Genomic DNA, 19,221 nt, shown 5'->3' with positions numbered 1-19,221 from the left:
GACTCTATCTAACTATTCTTAGCCGTATTTACGTTTTCCGTATTGCATAACATATCGTAATATATATTTATTAGTGACCAATTAGTGTAATTATATTGTTATATTCACATTTAAATGGCACTAAAATATTAATTATAATTATTTGTCAAATATAATTATTTTTTCAACATTTATACCTTCCTTATAAAATTATACGAAAAAAACCTTCTATTTACTGCGCTACTATCAAGTTGATGTATGTATTATTTCTGACAGACATTATTAATACCGTATTAACCATTCTTGGTCTAATTTGATTCATGCCTTAAAGGAAGACAAATTCTTCTGCTTATTAATCCATTAGCTGTTTACACGTTTTGTGATGAAGTAAGCAAACAGATATTTGAGTGATCCAACATATCGGTGTCGTGTTGCATGACAGCAACATGTAAAAATTTAAATTTTCAATGCCGAACTTCTTGAATTAAATATTTCTGAGTGAATGGTTTCATATAACATTAAAATGTAATAATGAATGATGTACTGAAGTAGTGAGACTTGAAAATAGTTGATACATTGATAGGTAATCATCATCGGTGTCGTCGTCGAAATATGTTTAACGTCCATGTTCCATGTAGGCATGGGTTGGACAGTTTGGCAAAAGGACTGCAAGCTCCAGTTTTTGCTTTGGCATGGTTATTTTGCCTGGATGCCCTTCCTAATGCCAACAACTTCACAGAGTGTATTGGGTACTATTTAAATGTCACCAGTGTGATCAAGTAAACTGCAAGACAAGACCCTCTCGACTGAGGTGAGTGTAATATCGATGGATGACGAGAAGTTACAGTATGATAGTGGAACAGACACGTGTCTTCCAGTAGAGGAGACACATGATTAACCAGTTAGAAAAAAGAGATGGTAGTTAAGATGTGTTAAGGTACACATTCAAGTTACAGGAAAGTGAATATAAGAGTAGTCCAGAGAAGTGGACAGGGTGAACTGGCAGGCAAGTGTGCTAGGGTGCAAAAGGAGAGTGACAGATTAATATAGGTAGAGATAAGGTGAATGGTCAATGATGGGGATGGTGGAAGTAATAGAATGTAGTACAGGTGATGTGAAATGTGAGTGGTGTGCAAGAGAGGCACAGAACCAAGGATAAGGTCAGAGGTACATAGGGGTGAAAATAGCAGTTGAAGATAGGTCGAGGGGGCTGTCATAGGCAGAATGAGAGGGTGTACAAGGGGAAAAAATGGAGGTGAAAGGGGTGTTCGGTGGAAAATAAGATGATAATGGATGACACTGAGAATGCAAGAGACAGAGAGAAGTGGTTCCATGGAGAGCGAGTGAGAGTACATGAAGATGAGGAAGAACTTGGTGTTGTTTCACTCTTATATAACTACAGCAGCTGAGTGAATCGTGCCATGGACATGAGTGATAAAAGGATGGGTATTTGGAAGATAAGTTGAGGGAAAGAGACACATAAGGGACAGATTGGGTACAGGGACATAGATATGAATGATATACTTTTAAGGCCTCATTTTTACTGAAACAGACTGGTCTTCTCAAGCCCAATAAATTGCCAATCATCTTGATCCTATGGATGGATGCTCTTCCTAACATTGACCACTCTACAGTGTATACAAGATTCTTTCCACTATGCAGTTTGTAAGACTATGAACCTCAAGAGGGGCAGTTATATGTTAGGCAATGAGGGTTTAATGTATGAGAGAGTGGTACAGAGCAGTACAGGTTTCTCCCTGTAGAGGAGCCACATGGTTTCTCATATTTTAGAAAAGAGGACTGGAATGACTGGGGTGAAGTAGAAAAGAGATAAAGACAAGAAGAAGGAGATGACAAGAAGCAGTACAAGAGATATGGAGATCAGTAGCATCATGAAACTGTGGATAGATCAGGGAGTTGATGTGCAGTGTGTAAGAACAGAGAGGGAGGGGAAGGCGAGGAACAGTAACAGAGGTCGGTGAGAATGGCTGTAATGAGTGGGACAACAAAGGTGGGAGGGTAGGAGCAAAACTTTGAAGTCACTGTCACCCCTCTTCTTGTAAAAGTACTATATTTATACAAGCAGGAAAAATGCAGATGCAGGAGTGATAATATTTTAAATTGAACCTGGAAAAATACATAACAAGAAAAAGTGGAAGCTTAAAAATATTACAACTGAAAATGGATTTTGAATTTAAATAATTTGCCTTTAAGTGTGTTTTGGATGAAGAAAGTAAGGAAGAGATTTAAGAGAAGACTAGTGTGTACTTAAGCTGCATGTTGGTGAAGTGACTAGATTTGAAGGGTCACTTTTTCACCTCCAAGAGCCCTTCCATGAACATATCTAACTGAGACCATACTCAATGGTTTATGCTGAGTCTGGGGAAGATAACTGTTTAGCACACTGGAAAAAAGAGGTTTGTTGATAAAGCTTTATAGAAGTTATGAGTGTTGGTGGGTATCAAGAGTCCAATAGTGTTGATTTATAGAATTTCATGAACAGAGATTCCAAATCTTTTGTCTCTAGTGAGAATGAATTTCCATTTTTCAGTTGAGAAAGTTAAATTTCACTAAAACCACCACACTATTTATCTCTTATTATTTCTCAGCCAACAGGATACTATGGCCTACCTCACTGTTAATAAACAAGTTAGAGTGCATCCTTTTCATTCTTCCAAACTAAATGAGCTCATATTTCTGTATTCTTAGATGTGTGCTCAGCTATAATTAGAAAAACATAAGAGTAAGTTAACTGAGCATTTTTAAAATTTTGAAAGACAGATTTGCGTCTTCATCAATATAAGGACTTCAAACCCAGCCCTTCCTATCAGCCACCAAAGAACTTTTTTCATGGGGTTAGTTAGAATCTAAAGATTCTAGTATACCTTTACATTTGAATGAAGCTAAGAGTAATATTTTTTATTTCAAATCTTATTTCAGCAGCAATTTCTTCTTGCTCCGCACTTTCCCAGCTTAAATTTATAAAGAATATTATCACATTTTCCATGCTAGCACACTCTTTTAACAGGCAACACATTTTACAGCCAAAACAAATGTTAATATGAAAAAAACTCAGAAAGTATAAAAAGTAAATTAATTTTATTTCAATAATTTTAAACTATAGTAAAAAAAAATAAATAAGTAAATTTTATAAATTGACAAAGAGAAAATTATATAAAAATGCCTATGAGAAATCTGAGATGAAAGGGAATAATTCTAATAAAACAACAGTATATGAATTAAATGATGTGAGTCAGAAAGCAGTATAGCATATATGAGTTCCCCAAATAAAAGGAGTCTGGTCACATTTGTATTCTTAAGGAACACCTCAATCCTGCCACAAGTCACCTCATCCCCATACTGTTGAACAAGAAGCTTTAAATGCTTCAAATGATCTTGAAATTTTTTTTTCCCTTTGAAACACAATTCTTTGTCTGTCTCCTTTTCAATCCTCTCAACACAGAAGGGAGCTCTTTCCCTCTTTAAAAATCATGGTTATAACATATTCTGGATGTGAATGGAAATATAATTGAAGACCAAGAACTGAGCCTTGTAGTAGGAAACATTTTTCATCTACAATGGCAGGGATCATATTAATAGTAAATAGTTATGTGTAAGAAGATAAAACCTTTTTTTATTAATTAAAATGACAGCCACATTGATAAAAAAAAAATTAAGTATCTTAATGATTAACTTTAATCAAGGAAAGTGGGAAGACAACCCCAGAATATAAATTAATTAAATATAGAATACAATAGATGTTGAGGTGAGATGAGATTTAATGAGATAGAAACATGTCCAGAGTTGTCCCCCTTACTATTAAGGGTTCAGACTCCACTATAGTCTATGTTCAATAGAAATTCTAGGGTTATCTCCCCTGTCTTTCATGACGAAGCCATTTATGTAATAATTTTTACACGTCACTACAGGGGAGGAAGGTAATTTTAATCTATTGTCGTTATCTGAGTCTTTCAAATATATTAGAATCCACATATCTTTGTTTTTCCTATTGCATACATTCTTGATATTAGGAATATAAGCGCTCTCACTACACACAGGATCCATTACTTCAGTGGGAAGTTCTCTATAACTCTTTGCTATCACTTGAACGAATCACACTTGATTTGTTTCAGTGAGAACATTTCAATGACTCACAAGGACAGTCAATCAGGTCATAGCTGCAGATAACAATCACTCTTCAAAATTTTAAAACATATAAACAACTGATTCATACTCACACATGCACACACACACATATATATATATATATATATATATGTACTTTGTGTACCTTGGTGTTTGTATAGATGGGTATCTCATTAAACAATCAACATACACTAGTGTGATGATAAGATTGGGCGAACATTTTATTTAATCATTCTCTTTGAAATGCAACTGTTCTGCGGTAACATGGGATACATGATATATGTTAGACAGGTCTAAGTTGGAATACATAGTGTATATATGAGGGATCTAACATGAAATATATTGTATATTATGACAAATCTAACCTGAAATACGTGATGTTTATGTAACACAGGTCTAACCAGAAGTACAGTGTGTGTGTGTGTGTGAGGGGCTACTAAAAAGTTTCTGACTTTGGATAAAAGTCAGAAACAAGAGGAACAGTTAATTATGATTTTATTCAACATATTCCCCTCTCAGATTCACACACTTATTGCAGTGGTCCTTCAGGTTTTGTAAGCCCTGTGAAAGAACTCAGAAGGTTAGGCCTCCAGCCAGGCCTTTTGTAATACCCTTAAAGCCAAGTACTTTTCAGCACTCCCTTGTATATATGTGTCTATATATATATATATATATATATATATATATATATATATGTGTGTGTGTGTCTATATATATATATATATATATATATATATATATATATATATATATATATATATATTCGCCATGATAGATTGCTAGCCACTACACATTCTTTATTTTCTCTCCTTTCTTTCTGTGGAAGAGCGTAGGCTCAAAACATTAAAGACTTTTTCACTTCTCGAGCATTATACTATTACATTTGTTTGTTGTCTACACCACCTGTCTTCGTCTTTTGTTTTTTTGTAAATTCTCCCCCGCTATATATATATATATATATAAAAATAACACATTTCTAATCTTATATTTACAATGCATTTGTAAGACTGGTCTAATCTGGAGTACTTTATATTCCTGGTCTAACAAGCTTTGAAAGTTGTACACTGATGAACATTTTATAAAAAATAAAAAACAAATACATTAACCTTCAAGTATTATGACAGTCTACCTACACATCATGAAACTACTATATTTCAATGTAAGGGTTCCTGTGTGTTCACTTCGCTTTTTTAGAAATAACAGCCAAATTTGCTTAAAATAACAGCCAAATTTGCTTAAAATCACTCCAACCATCTAGATGCACTTTCTGAAGAAAAATTAGCAAGATCGTGGAGCCTTGGTCTGCTGGATCAAAGCTGATCCAGGGTTAAACAGCAACAATAAAAACCAGGATGCCTCTAAATAGTTATTTGACCTGATAGAAATACCAGCCAAATTTCCCCCAAGTCACAATCTACTGTCTCAAAAAAAGGTATGAGACATAGGATAATGTAGTCTTAAATACATTATGCTGGAAAAAAAAAAATAACATGAGATAGTCACAGCTAGAAAACATTTGATTATACATCTGCTGGTTCAGGACTGACCTGGGGTTATGCAACATCTTCAACTGTTAATACTGAACTGACTTCGTTGGGCACTGGATCAGATTCAATTTAAGTTGGCAGCATACCGTTTCCACAGGAAGCAGCCAGAATATTTTCATGATTTTTAACATCAACACAAGTCAAACATTTTGTGAGGTGGGTGGGTGCAGTTAAATTAAGTCCAGCACTTAAAACTTTCGGTAAAAGAAATCTTTTATTAATCTTATCTTTTATCGATGGAGGCAAGATGAAAGATCAAGTCGACACCTCCGGGTTATAAATACTGATATTCCATCAGTTATAATGATGAGAATTTCACTTGGTTCAATCAACAGAACAGCCTGCTCATGAAATTAATGTGAAAGTGGCCAAGCAACCTCTACAGACAGGCGTATCCTTAACATAGACCTCAGGGAGATTCAGCATGACACAAAATGTAACTAGGGTAGCCCTTTGAAATACAAGTACTACTCGTTTTTGCCAGCTGAATGATTTGGAGCAACAAGAAATAAAGGGTCTTGATGAAGGATATAATGTGTTGGCAGGAATCAAACTCAAGACCTTAGGATTGTGAGCTAATACCCAAGTCACTAAGTCACGTGCCTTCACTGGGTTTTAAATACAAAGGGACGTAACTAAATAGCACCAAACATTTTGTGATTCTACTGGTTATGTCATTCACTGACGCATATCTAGACTATCATAATATCAAAGTTTAAAGTTTGAGAACATTTACTTGATATATATTTTACATAGCAATTAATAGGTTTTATATCTAGTTCATAAAACTTACATTATAAATATATATTTAAATATTGATTTTTTTTTTTTTTTTTTTGCTTCAGTCATTGGACTGAAGTTGTGCTGGGGCACAACCTTGAAAAGTCAAGTCAAGCAAATCGACCCCAGTACTTATCTTTTAAGTCTGGTACTTATTCTATCATTCTCCTTCTGGACCACCAAATTACGGGTGCATAAACATAAACAAACCAACACTGGTTATCCATAGATACATACATTATTATATATATACATACATACATATATATATATATATATATATATATATATATATATATATATATAAGGCGAGCTGACAGAAACATTAGCATGCTGGGCGAAATGCTTAGCAATATTTCGTCTCTCATTACGTTCTGAGTTCACATTTCGCCGAGGTCAACTTTGCCTTTCATCCTTTCGGGGGTTGATAAATTAAGTACCAGTTGTGTACTGGGGTCGATATATATATACCAGTCCGTAACTGGTACTTAATTTATCGACCCAGAAAGGATGAAAGGCAAAGTCGACCTCGGCGGAATTTGAACTCAGAACATAAAGGCAGACGAAATACTGCTAAGCATTTCGCCCGGCATGCTAACGTTTCTGCCAGCTTGTGTCTGTCTTAGTAGATGTTTATCATTCCAGACATGTTTATGGTCTGTCAACAATCTGTCAACTGCTCAGTGGCTGGAAACTGAAACATTTATTATGAAAGACATGAGAAGGATGTTGACACTGGAAATCTTTTATTTTGTGTCGGTTGGATTACTGCTCACAACTATGGTCTCCTAGCAGCCCAGGCTTCAGTGGTTTAGCTAGAATGTGTGTATGTCCCAAGACAAATCTTGTGTTTACAGCCCCTGTTTACCTGTCCTTTATACAGTTTTATACCAAAGACCCAAATGTGCCACTCCAATAAAAGTGTTACCTAGTGTGGACCTTCTCCATACAATTCTTCCATGCCCTCCCCCAGCTACCCTACTGCCAGGCCTTACTCACCAACTGGAGATCACAAAAATCATTCACCAAAAAATAACAAGAGACGAAGTCCTTAAAAACTGGGAACACATCAGCATATTACATTCCTACTCTTTGGTATTCTAACAGAAACACTGTATCATCCTGTATGTGAAAGATTCTCAAAAATCTTATTTCAGAGATTTTTGAGAATTTAGTGTTTTAGTTTTATCTTTTTTTACAGTGGACATTACAAACTATAAAGAGACAGCAACATACATCAACATCACTTCATTTTGAAGATGGGACTGTGAAGGCCTAGAAATGTCCATGTAGTCCAGAACTTTAGTTTTTCAAACAAACTACAAGAAACAAGAAACTCGAATGGAAATATGAGAAAAAAACTTGATACAAAAAATAAAACTAGAACGCAATTGTGTTTTCACTACAACACACACACACACACACACACACACACTGTAAAGTGGTTAGTGTTAGGAATGGTATTGAGCAATAGAAACCATGCCAAAACAGACAATTGGAGCCTGGTGCAGCTCTTTGGCTTGCCAGCTCCTGGTAAGCCATCCAAGCCATGCCAGAATGGAAAATGGACATTAAATGATGATGACGATGATGATGATGATGATGATGTGTGTGTGTGTGTGTGAGTACAAGTACAGACAACAGAGTGGCCAAGAAAAAATAAAATGTTATTCTCCCTCATTGGACACGAAACTCGGCTTGTGAAGACCTGTTGGGGCAAGAGAAAGCAAAATCGTGATGGCACTTGTGCCCAGTGACGCCTTCCTGGCACTTGTGCTGCAGCTTTGCGTTCCTGGCACTTGTGCCGGTGGCATGTAAAAGCACCCACTACACTCTCAGAGTGGTTGGCGTTAGGAAGGGCATCCAGCTGTAGAAACTCTGCCAAATCAGATTGGAGCCTGGTGTAGCCATCTGGTTCACCAGTCCTCAGTCAAATCGTCCAACCCATGCTAGCATGGAAAGCGGACATTAAACGATGATGATGATTCGTTTTTTTAAAGTAATGCCCTTAATGTAGTGAGATCTCCAGTTATCATGATCAGCTGTTGAATCCGTGAAGAAGTCACTACTTCATTCACTTGACTCATCATCAGATTTCTCTTCAGAGAGTTTTTATGTCACTTTGCGGGTGCAAGCTTGCCATAAAAGACTGTTTTAGGATTGTTTGCATCCAAGGCACTAGCCTACATCATGTGTATGTGTGTGTGTAAAAACACAACGTACTTAAATAAACATCTGTGTTAGAAGTGTGTAGAATCTGTTATAATTATGTGTTTATAAGTAAGATTGTTCCACATACAAAGATATTCACATAAACTTTACATAGATATACACATACATATCATCATCATCATTTAACGTTCGTTTTCCCTGCTGGTATGGGTTGGACGTTTGACAGAAGCTGGCCAGCCAGAGAGCTGCACCAGGTTCCAATTGTCTGTTTTTGCATCATTTCTATGGCTTGATACCCTTCCTAATACCAACTACTTTACTTGTTGCTTATTATGTAATGCTGACACGGATTATGTAACACTGTCACAGATGCTTTTTTGTGTGCTTTTGACATGGCACCAGCATGGGTGCTCCTCTATGTGGCACCAGAAATATATCCATACAGATACAAAATGGGTTTGATAATGATTAATAGATTGTTTAATCATGTGGCAATGTTTGTTAGGTAGTAGAGGTGTATAGTGATGTGGAGGCCCCAGGATATTATCAACCCTGGGAAAACAGAAAAACTGTTGATGTCAGTGGTGTATGAACTCAGAATTGAGACAATGCTAAAGACTGTGTTGTCATCTGACCAACAATCTATCTTTTGTAGGAACTGATAACTAATTGTTCAAATATTTAATTAGACGACGATTATCTCGGGTATGATAAATAGACTTTGAGCTTCATTAACAGATAAGACAGAAAGACAGGAAGTTGGTAATGGTGGTGGTGGGGAGTTAGAAATGAGATAGACAAAATGACTAACTTCATTTGAATATCTAATGATGGTGGGGGGTGAAGGGGGTTATAGATTTGTTCACACACACATGCGCGCGCATATATATATTGTGGGAGACAAACAGGAGGTATTGCAGGCACAGATTGACCTCACATAAGGTACTTCAAATCTGAGTGAGCGCCAACTTCCATCATCAGCAACTATATTGACAGGGATATTTCCCATATTTTCATCTTGAATCGTCTTTGTAAACTTCATATTATCCAACATCATGGTAAGTTTTTAACGTAAAATTCTTCTACATTATATTCATAAATTCTTTATAGTACAGCTGTCACTCACACTCACACAGGCATACACACATGTAGTAATATACATATTTAGTTATTATTTTACCTATTAAGATAGTGAGCTGACAGAATCGTTATTGCACCGGTAAAAATTGCTTAGCCGCATTTCTTCTGACTTTACATTCTGAGTTCAAATATCGCTTTTCATCCCTTTGGGGTCACTAAAATAGGTCTCAATTGAATACTGGGGTTAATGTAATCAACTTACCCCTCCCCCGAAATTGCTGGCCTTGTGCCAAAATTTGAACCCAATATTAGTTTAATTATTATCTCAATTTGGTGGGCTTGCACTCAAACATCTATTAAGGCAAGTCTATACTGTAGGACATTGTCATGAGGTGTTGGACTGAAGAATCAGTTAAATTGTTTTGGGGCTTAGTTTGGTTTGGTCCCCTTGTAATATAGAGAATGGAACAAGGTTATGAGCAGAGTGGTCACCCTCACCTAGAAATGGGCTGAAAGCAAACGATCCCTGACAGTTTGGGTAGAAGTGATGAATGCTTACATCACTTCCAATTATAAATTACCAACTGATCATTGTGCCTCGCCAATGTTTCCATCTGACTAGATTTGAACATCTACTGGTCAGGCAATGTCTGTGTTGTGGCAAGAGTCACAACACCCCCTGTGAGAATAAACTTGACCAAACGACTATAAATAGTAGTGGTCTGAGTGAGGGAGAAAGTAGGCATTAATCGTAGGTGTCGTTTTGGTAGTTTGTTAGAATAACATTTGCTGGTTTGTGTATAGTTCACGGGGAAATTGTTGGATTGTTACATTATATATTTATTACACAGTTATACAGTAATAGTGTAGAAAAGTATCATCATAACAATTGGTGATACAAAAGTCTGCTACCAACACCCTTCCCATGATCACGCAATCCACATACTGCCAATGTCCTCAGTATAGAGGACTCAGTATGCCATGGCTATAGGTTTGTAGATGTTTATTGAGGCTGCGGCAGCTACATAAATCGCTGGACAGTGAACAGGTACATTTTCTTTGAGTTTATCTTTTTAACAAACTTATAGTACTGAGATGAGTGAAAACAAGACTGGGTATCTAGCATGTTTCTAGCTGCTTTATAGCCCTCTATGTGAAGGCATGTGGCTTAGTGGTTAGGGTATTCGGCTCATGATTATATGGTCATGAGTTCAATTCTCGGTGATGCATTGTGCCCTTGAGCAGGACACTTTATTTCACATTGTTCCAGTCCATACCACCAGCAAAAATGAGTAGTACCTGTTTTTTGAAGGGCCAGCCTTATCACACTCTGTGTCATGCTGATTCTCCTTGAGAACTCTGTTAAGGGTACACGTGTTTGTGCAGTGCTCAGCCATTTGGATGTTAATTTCACGAGCAGGCTGTTCCGTTGATTGGGTCAACTGGAACCCTCATCATCGTAACTGATGGAGTGCCAGTTTCACAGCCCTCTATCTAATGAACGTTGCACTCAGTGTAATCGCCATGTTGGCAATCTATATGACAGAGGGGAAGGGTGAAGATGTTCTCAGGGAATCTCTGAGTGTCAATGAGAATGAATCAGTTGTTGTGCTTCAGGAGACCTTTTATCTTTTATCATTTATCTTCTTTTTGTTTCAATCATTGGATTGTGGCCATGCTGGCACATCACTTTGAAAAATTAATTAAATAAATCGATCTTGGTACTTTTTTCTTTTATTTAACTCCGTGACTTATTTTATTGGTCCCACTTTCCCAAACTGTTAAGTTGCAGAGATGTAAATAAAATAATACTAAAGGTCAAGCAATGATGTGGACAAGTGCAAACACAAAGATACACATTCATAAATGCATGCACATATAAATACATATATGTATGTATATATGCCCAACCCATGCCAGCATGGAAAACGGACGTTAATTGATGATGATGATGATGATGATGATATATATTTATATATATATATATATATATATATATATATATATATATATATATATATATATATATGTATGTATGTATGGTATGTATGTATATATGTATGTATATATAAAATGCAGAGTAGAGAAAATTGAAAACGCAAATCACAGGCAGTCAAACAGATTCCCGAACGCATAAACGAAAATATTCAAAGTAGTTGAATCATACATGTACAGGCATAAAGATTCTCCACGGGTATAAAGAATAAATACATATACATATATATATATACACACACACACACAACAGTTTTCTTTAAGTTTCTATCTTACAAATATATTCACAAGGCTTTGGCCAGCTTGAGGTTGTAGTAGAAGACACGAACACAAGGTGTCACACAGTGGGACTGAAACTGGAAATACGTGGTCGGCAAGCAAACTTCTTACCACACAGCGACACATATGGAATTCTCATCACCTTGACATGTTTCAGATATTTTCAGAGTTCACACTGTATGCATATAATTTACAAATTAACTAATGTAAATTCATTCAAATCTTATTATGTTGTTTGTATTTTTCCTGAGAAAACATTCTGCATCCTACCACAATAAGATTGATATTTCTGATTTGCTGGTTATATAGGAGTAACTATTATTACTCGGTGAAGGCAGAATCACTAGCATGCATGGTGAAATGCCTAGCAGTATTTTGTCTGTCTTCCCGTTCTGAGTTCAAATTCTGCTGAGGTCGACTTTGCCTTTCATCATTTCAGGGTCAATAGAATAGGTACCGGTTGAGTACTGGGGTCAATGCAAATGGCTAGCCACCTCTCCCAAAATTTCAGGCCTTGTGACTATAGTAGAAAGGATTATTACTCAGTGAATTAGTGTTTAAAGCTGATAATGGTGCCAGTATGATAACGGCAAGCAATGGCGTTTACTCCCACCTTCATGATTCCAGTGAACAGCAATACCCCCATCATTACATATTCATTGTGATAGCCAGAAACAACTGCAGCAATGGTTACAGCAAGAGTACCACAAAGGCCAACATTTTAAAACTAGATTTGCACAAGCTGGTCCCTCTGGATTAGAAATAACAAACCTAAGAAAGGCCTCAAAACAAGAGGGCCCTGGTAGCCATATCTTCAGGACACTTGGAGAAAATAGCCAGTAGAATGGTGATTTATCAGTGTTTAATGGTTAAGAGCTGATGTTGAAAAAGGACACATGTCCAAGTAGAGAGGTGCCTGTGAGGGATATGAAGTGATGTCAACTTCATTGGGTGTATGTATGTATGTACGTGTGTGTGTTTGTGCACGAGTATATTTGTGCATGCAGTGGACTTCATGAGATGGTTCTAAACAAGAATCGTCATACAAGCGAGGTTGTTCATTCCCTGTCTTCCATGAAAAACATGTCTGGTCATAGGGAAATAATACTACCTTGTTTGGAAGCAAGTGAGAGTTGGTGACAAGAAGGGCAACAAGCTGTAAAAAAAACTCTGCTTCAACAAATTCCATCCAACCCATGCAAGTATGGAAAAGTGAATATTAAATGATGATGATGATGATGTTGATGATGATGATGATGATGATATATATCCATGGCAAATTCTGTTTGTATATACATGCTAAGTATTGGTTATATATACACACACCATATTTTGTTGATATGCTCATACTAAACACTGTATATTTATGTATATACTAATTACTGTTTATAAATATATATAAACATTTAAGTGGCAAATATACTTCACTTTATCGTGCAGTTACTGTTAATACCTCGTTCAGAGATTTAACATTGCTTGTTTTCAGTTTTTCGATATCAGTGAATAATTTCACTGGAAAAACTTATATATATTTGCCAAGGGATGCCTTTTGCATCGAAGGTCGGCGATTGTCGTACGCTGAAGAAGGGAAATAACCCTGAAACTCGAGTACGTACGTATCGTAGATCAAGATGGGAAGGATAACTTCCCTTGGCAAATACAGACAGGACACAGAAGTGTGTCGATAGCCAGCTGGAGGAGATGTCCTCCTGGGGCTAAAAGCAACAGTAACATCCACCCCTCGGGGTCAGCCACATTCAAGTGGCAAATATACTTCACTTTATCGTGCAGTTACTGTTAATACCTCGTTCAGAGATTTAACATTGCTTATATATATATATATATATATACATAATTATTATTATTATTATTATTATTACAAATTTGTGATTTTACCAATAGAACCGCAACTCCTATTTCAGGATAACCTTATTGTATGGAATACACATAGAAAGTTATATCCAATGAAATAATATAAGCATTTAAAAACATACTATAAAATACAATAAAATTATTTGAAAAAATATATATAACTTACCTGTTATTTAGTCTGTGGGGGAAAGAAGATATTTTTAATCACGCTACACGTGTTTCTAATACATAAATCCACCACTTCCATTGGTTCTTTCTCTACAACCCAGCAGTCATGCAGGATTATTGCATTGTACGTATGTAACTGTGGTGGTTATCATGAGTCGACATGCAAGCGACCTAATTGCTTTCTTTCTCAGTGATGGTGTTCATTGCTGGATCTTTTGACGTTGGAGCAGTGTACCTAAGCTGCTATTTCTGAAATACTTAAGCACGCAAACTTGAATTTTGAAGGTTAAGTGTCAAAAGAAATACTGCAAGATAATTGAATTTCATGAGCTTCTAAGCTAAGGGAGAGGACTCGCCTCGTAAAGGAGAATTCTCTCCCTGAAATATTAACGTAACGTCGCGACGTATTGATTTCATTATAATTCTTTATACTATAAGCACAATACCTGAAATCGGAGTGGAGGGGAATAGTCGATTACATCGGCCCCAGTGTTTCACTGGTACTTAATTTATTGACACTGAAAGGATGAAAGGTAAATTCGACCTCGGCAAGATTTGAACTCAGAACGTAAAGACAGACGCAATACCGCTAAGCATTTCGCCCGGCCTGCTAACGATTCTGCCAGCTCGCCGCCTTGTTGGTTTCAACATAATGACTTGACATCGACTTGGTGTTGTCTATTCCTTACTTCCATTTGCATCTTCTTTTATGTTTACTGTATCAACTATGTTGAAATTAACCTAAGTACTGTATTCCATTATTTCTGTCAGACAAAATCCCTACTTTGCCTTTCATCCTTCCGGGATTGATAAAATAATGTACTAGTACGGCGGTCTATATAATCTTTTTATAAAGTATCCTAAATATGCATGGAATTTTGACAGAGGAAGGAAAAGCTTAACATTTAACTGTTCTAGATTCAATCCATATTGTTTCTGTAAATAAATATATATTTTACAGATGTGCATCTTTACCACTGGATAATGTCTTCTTAACTTGCAAACCTTAGTTAACTACTCCTTATGTAGATGTGAAGTTCACATGGTTGGAATATAACCTACGCGCACTTTGTTGGCACTCCGTCGCTTACGACGTCGAGGGCTCCTGTTGATCCGATCAACGGAACAGCCTGCTCGTGAAATTAACGTGCAAGTGACTGAGCACTCCACAGACACGTGTACCCTTAACGTAATTCTCGGGGAGATTCAGCGTGACACAGTGTGACAAGGCTGACCCTTTGAATTACAGGCACAACAAAAACAGGAAGTAAGAGTGAGAGAAAGTTATGGTGAAAGAGTGCGGCAGGGTTCGCCACCATCCCCTGCCGGAGCCTCGTGGAGCTTTAGGTGTTTTCTCTCAATAAACACTCACAACGCAAGGTCTGGGAATTGAAACCGCGATCCTATGACCGCGAGTCCACTGCCCTAACCACTGGGCCATTACACCTCCGCTTACGCGCACTACAAATAGTAGAACAAGTGGAACAAAATATACACTACATTAAAATGTAACTTATATGCACTAGGGACTGTGAAGCAAGGACAACCACAACACTACAGTCACACAGTGAGGGAGCCTGACCTCCAAACGGCACAGACTGGCAGTTCGCTGGAGAGATGAAATATTTCCTGACTCTTCCTTGAGCTCCCGTTAACCCCAAACTAACCGTTTGAAGCATGTTTTAATGTCTGTATTTTGTGATCTTTTATCATTTCAGAGGGAATGTATAAGTATCCATGTTGGACAAGCTGGTGTCCAGATTGGGAATTCCTGTTGGGAACTTTATTGTCTGGAACATGGAATCCAGCCTGATGGTTACTTGATGTCTGACAAAAAAGCAATGGGCGCTGTGGATGACTCTTTCAGTACATTCTTTGGTGAGACAGGATTAGGAAAACATGTTCCCAGAGCTGTGTTTGTTGACCTCGAGCCTACAGTTGTCGGTGAGTTTTTAGATATTTATATAATATCACATTTCCTACACGTGAAATGATTAATTAAATCAGCTATGAGACTACTACACACTTACAGGATCTATGTCCATCTCTACTGTGGGATTTGGGGCTATTTACCTAATTGTGCATACTTCAGTCCACTTAGCCGTACTTCCCGAAACTTTGCCATCGTGACTCAATTTGGGAGATCCATAATCTACAACATTTTTCTTATCAATATTGAGAGAGAGAGAAGGGCAGAGATAAACAAGAGAGAGAGAGAGAAAGAGAGAGAGAGAGAGAGAGAGAGAGAACAGACAGACCGGCAGGCAGGTAGACAGGCAGGCAGGCAGATTGTCGAATGGATTCATTTGTTTATTGTGTCATAGTCTTTGATTTTGAACGTTGAATATTTGGGAATTAAAAAAAAAAAAAAGAAATAATACATTTCTAAATCTCTCGAAGAGATTTATGCAGTAGTGATACGATAAAGTAGTTGTATGCTGTCAACTTAATGTGACAGTCCCATGAAGGGAATAACACTACTGCTGTTTAGCCCGAGGAAGCAGCACCGCTTCCTGTCAGCCTTGACACATTTCCCGTGTCCTTATGTTTACAAGGGGGAGGTAAGCACCTCCACCCAGCTAAACCTGCATCCAGAGACTAGTTTCTGAGTCTTTGCTCGTCTTCAGTCTGAAATTTAATAAAATTAACACTTGATAAGTTATTGTGGTAATATTTCTTAGATTTTGTTTGAGTCGTTGCTGTTTCATATATATAATATATATATATATATATATATATATATATATATATATATATATATATATATATATATATATATATATATATATATATATATATATACACACACACTACATCTGTAAGCAGTCTCAAGCTTCATGCGTTGTCACTCAGTCCTATTTGGACTAACGATCTATCCAGAAAATTGATTTTTTACATCAACTTATTGCTATAAACACAGGACTAAAAACTTGTTATCAGAGCCACTGGAGTTAATTGCGACATTTCTCTAATTTTATGTTGCTTTTCTCCTATTCTATATGAAACAATAAATAATATTCCCTGAAACTATTAGTGTTAATTTCTTGTTTTTTTGTTTTTTTTGCAGACGAAATCCGTTCCGGGACATACAGACAACTGTTCCATCCAGAACAACTTATCACTGGTAAAGAAGATGCAGCCAATAACTATGCCAGAGGTCATTATACTATTGGAAAGGAAATTGTCGATCTTGTACTTGATAGAATTCGCAAATTGTCAGAGCAATGTACTGGTCTTCAAGGTTTTCTGATTTCTCACAGTTTTGGAGGTGGTACTGGTTCTGGTTTCACATCACTTTTGATGGAACGTCTCAGTGTTGATTATGGAAAAAAACCTAAACTTGAGTTTTCAGTTTATCCTGCCCCTCGTGTAGCAACAGCTGTAGTGGAGCCTTATAATGCTATCTTAACTACACATACCACTCTTGAACATTCTGATTGTGCTTTTATGGTTGACAATGAAGCTATCTATGATATTTGCAGAAGAAACCTGGATATTGAGCGTCCAACATATACCAACTTGAACCGTTTGATTGCTCAGGTAGTGAGTTCTATTACTGCTTCTCTGAGGTTCGACGGCGCTCTCAATGTTGATCTGACTGAGTTTCAGACTAATTTGGTGCCTTATCCTCGGATTCACTTCCCGTTGGCTACATATTCGCCAATTATTTCTACTGAAAAAGCTTACCATGAGCAACTGAATGTAGCCCAAATAACAAATGCTTGTTTCGAACCAGCAAACCAGATGGTCAAATGTGACCCACGTCGTGGAAAATACATGGCATGCTGTATGTTATACCGTGGTGATGTTGTATCAAAAGATGTCAATGCGGCCATTGCAACAATCAAGACAAAGAGGACAATTCAGTTTGTTGACTGGTGTCCAACTGGCTTTAAGATTGGAATTAATTATCAACCCCCGACTGCTGTTCCAGGTGGTGACTTAGCTAAGGTCCAACGAGCTGTATGTATGTTGAGCAACACCACAGCAATTGCTGAAGCCTGGGCTCGTCTTGATCATAAATTCGATTTGATGTATGCCAAGCGTGCTTTTGTTCACTGGTATGTGGGTGAAGGTATGGAGGAAGGTGAGTTCTCTGAAGCACGTGAAGATTTGGCTGCTTTAGAGAAAGATTATGAAGAAGTCGGTATTGATACATTTGAAGGGGACGAGGAAGACGATGATGAATTTTAACGGATATTTTTTATTAGGAATAAATGCGATATTTTTGATATTGATGTTTATTGTTTATCTCTCTTCTTACAAAGTTAGTATTTCTTGTTATTTCTTGTGATGTTTCGTGTCTTCCGGTAATGATTGAGTTGCGATCCTACTGAAATGCAGAACATTATTATTATATGCCCGTGGGCATATGGCGTAGTAGTTAAAAGCGCGGGCTACTAACCCCAAGATTCCGAGTTCGATTTCAGGCAGTGACCTGAATAATAATAATAATAATAATAATAATAATAATAATAATAATAATAATAATAATAATAACAACAACAACAACAACATCGAAAAATATTTTAGGAATGAGAACTCAGGTTCGAAATTTCCTCAAGACACCTGATGAAGGCTGGAGGGTATATCAGCCGAAAGGTTGTGTTAATAACAAGCAAGATGAGGACAAACATCTGTCAAATGTAAATAATGTACATAATTCCTTATATCTTAAATATAGAACTGTGATGGGGTAAGTTGATTACATCGACCCCAGTTCTCAACTGGTACTTACTTTATCGATCCCGAAAGGTAGGTTTATAATAATAAGTTCTACTCACATAGCAACCTACCCGGCACAACAAACAGAAAGAAGCCCACTAAAATAACACCAGAAACAGTGAAACAAACTCCACAACTAAACTGATGTAGTGTGTATTTACAATTCTTATCTCTTTATTGCTCACAAGGGGCTAAACATAGAGGGGACAAACAAGGGGATTAAGTCGATTACATCGACTCCAGTGCGCAACTGGTACTTAATTTATCGACCCCTAAAAGATGAAAGACAAGGTCAACCTCGGCGGAATTTGAACTCAGAACACAACGGCAGACGAAATACCGCTAAGCATTTCGCCCGGCGTGCTAACGTTTCTTATTTCTTTATTGCCCACAAGGGGCTAAACATAGAGGGGACAAAACAAAGACAGACAAAGGGATTAAGTCGATTACATCGACCCAGTGCGTGACTGGTACTTAA

At 37.0% G+C, this 19,221-nt stretch overlaps 1 protein-coding gene and 1 long non-coding RNA gene across 3 annotated transcripts in view; one reads left to right on the top strand and one right to left on the bottom strand.

The window, feature by feature from the left end:
* Positions 1 to 9,495: 9,495 nt before the first annotated feature.
* On the top strand, positions 9,496 to 18,256 carry LOC106877709 (tubulin alpha chain, testis-specific). Its single transcript, XM_014926665.3, has 3 exons — positions 9,496 to 9,682; positions 15,737 to 15,962; positions 17,086 to 18,256. The coding sequence occupies exons 1-3, from the start codon at positions 9,680 to 9,682 to the stop codon at positions 18,210 to 18,212; spliced, it is 1,356 nt and encodes a 451-aa protein (XP_014782151.1). The 5' UTR covers positions 9,496 to 9,679; the 3' UTR covers positions 18,213 to 18,256.
* Positions 18,203 to 19,221, bottom strand: part of LOC128248743 (uncharacterized) — a 33,634-nt gene continuing 32,615 nt past the window's right edge. For both annotated transcript variants that reach the window (XR_008264931.2, XR_016243232.1), the window contains exon 4: positions 18,203 to 18,456. This is a non-coding gene — a long non-coding RNA (uncharacterized LOC128248743). The remainder of the gene's footprint in view (positions 18,457 to 19,221) is intronic.

Source organism: Octopus bimaculoides, chromosome 9, assembly GCF_046866305.1.
Source record: "Octopus bimaculoides isolate indiv1 chromosome 9, ASM4686630v1, whole genome shotgun sequence".
Lineage (NCBI taxonomy): Eukaryota > Metazoa > Mollusca > Cephalopoda > Octopoda > Octopodidae > Octopus > Octopus bimaculoides.
Note: the sequence above shows the minus strand (reverse complement) of the source record. Positions and strands in the feature narration are given on the sequence as shown.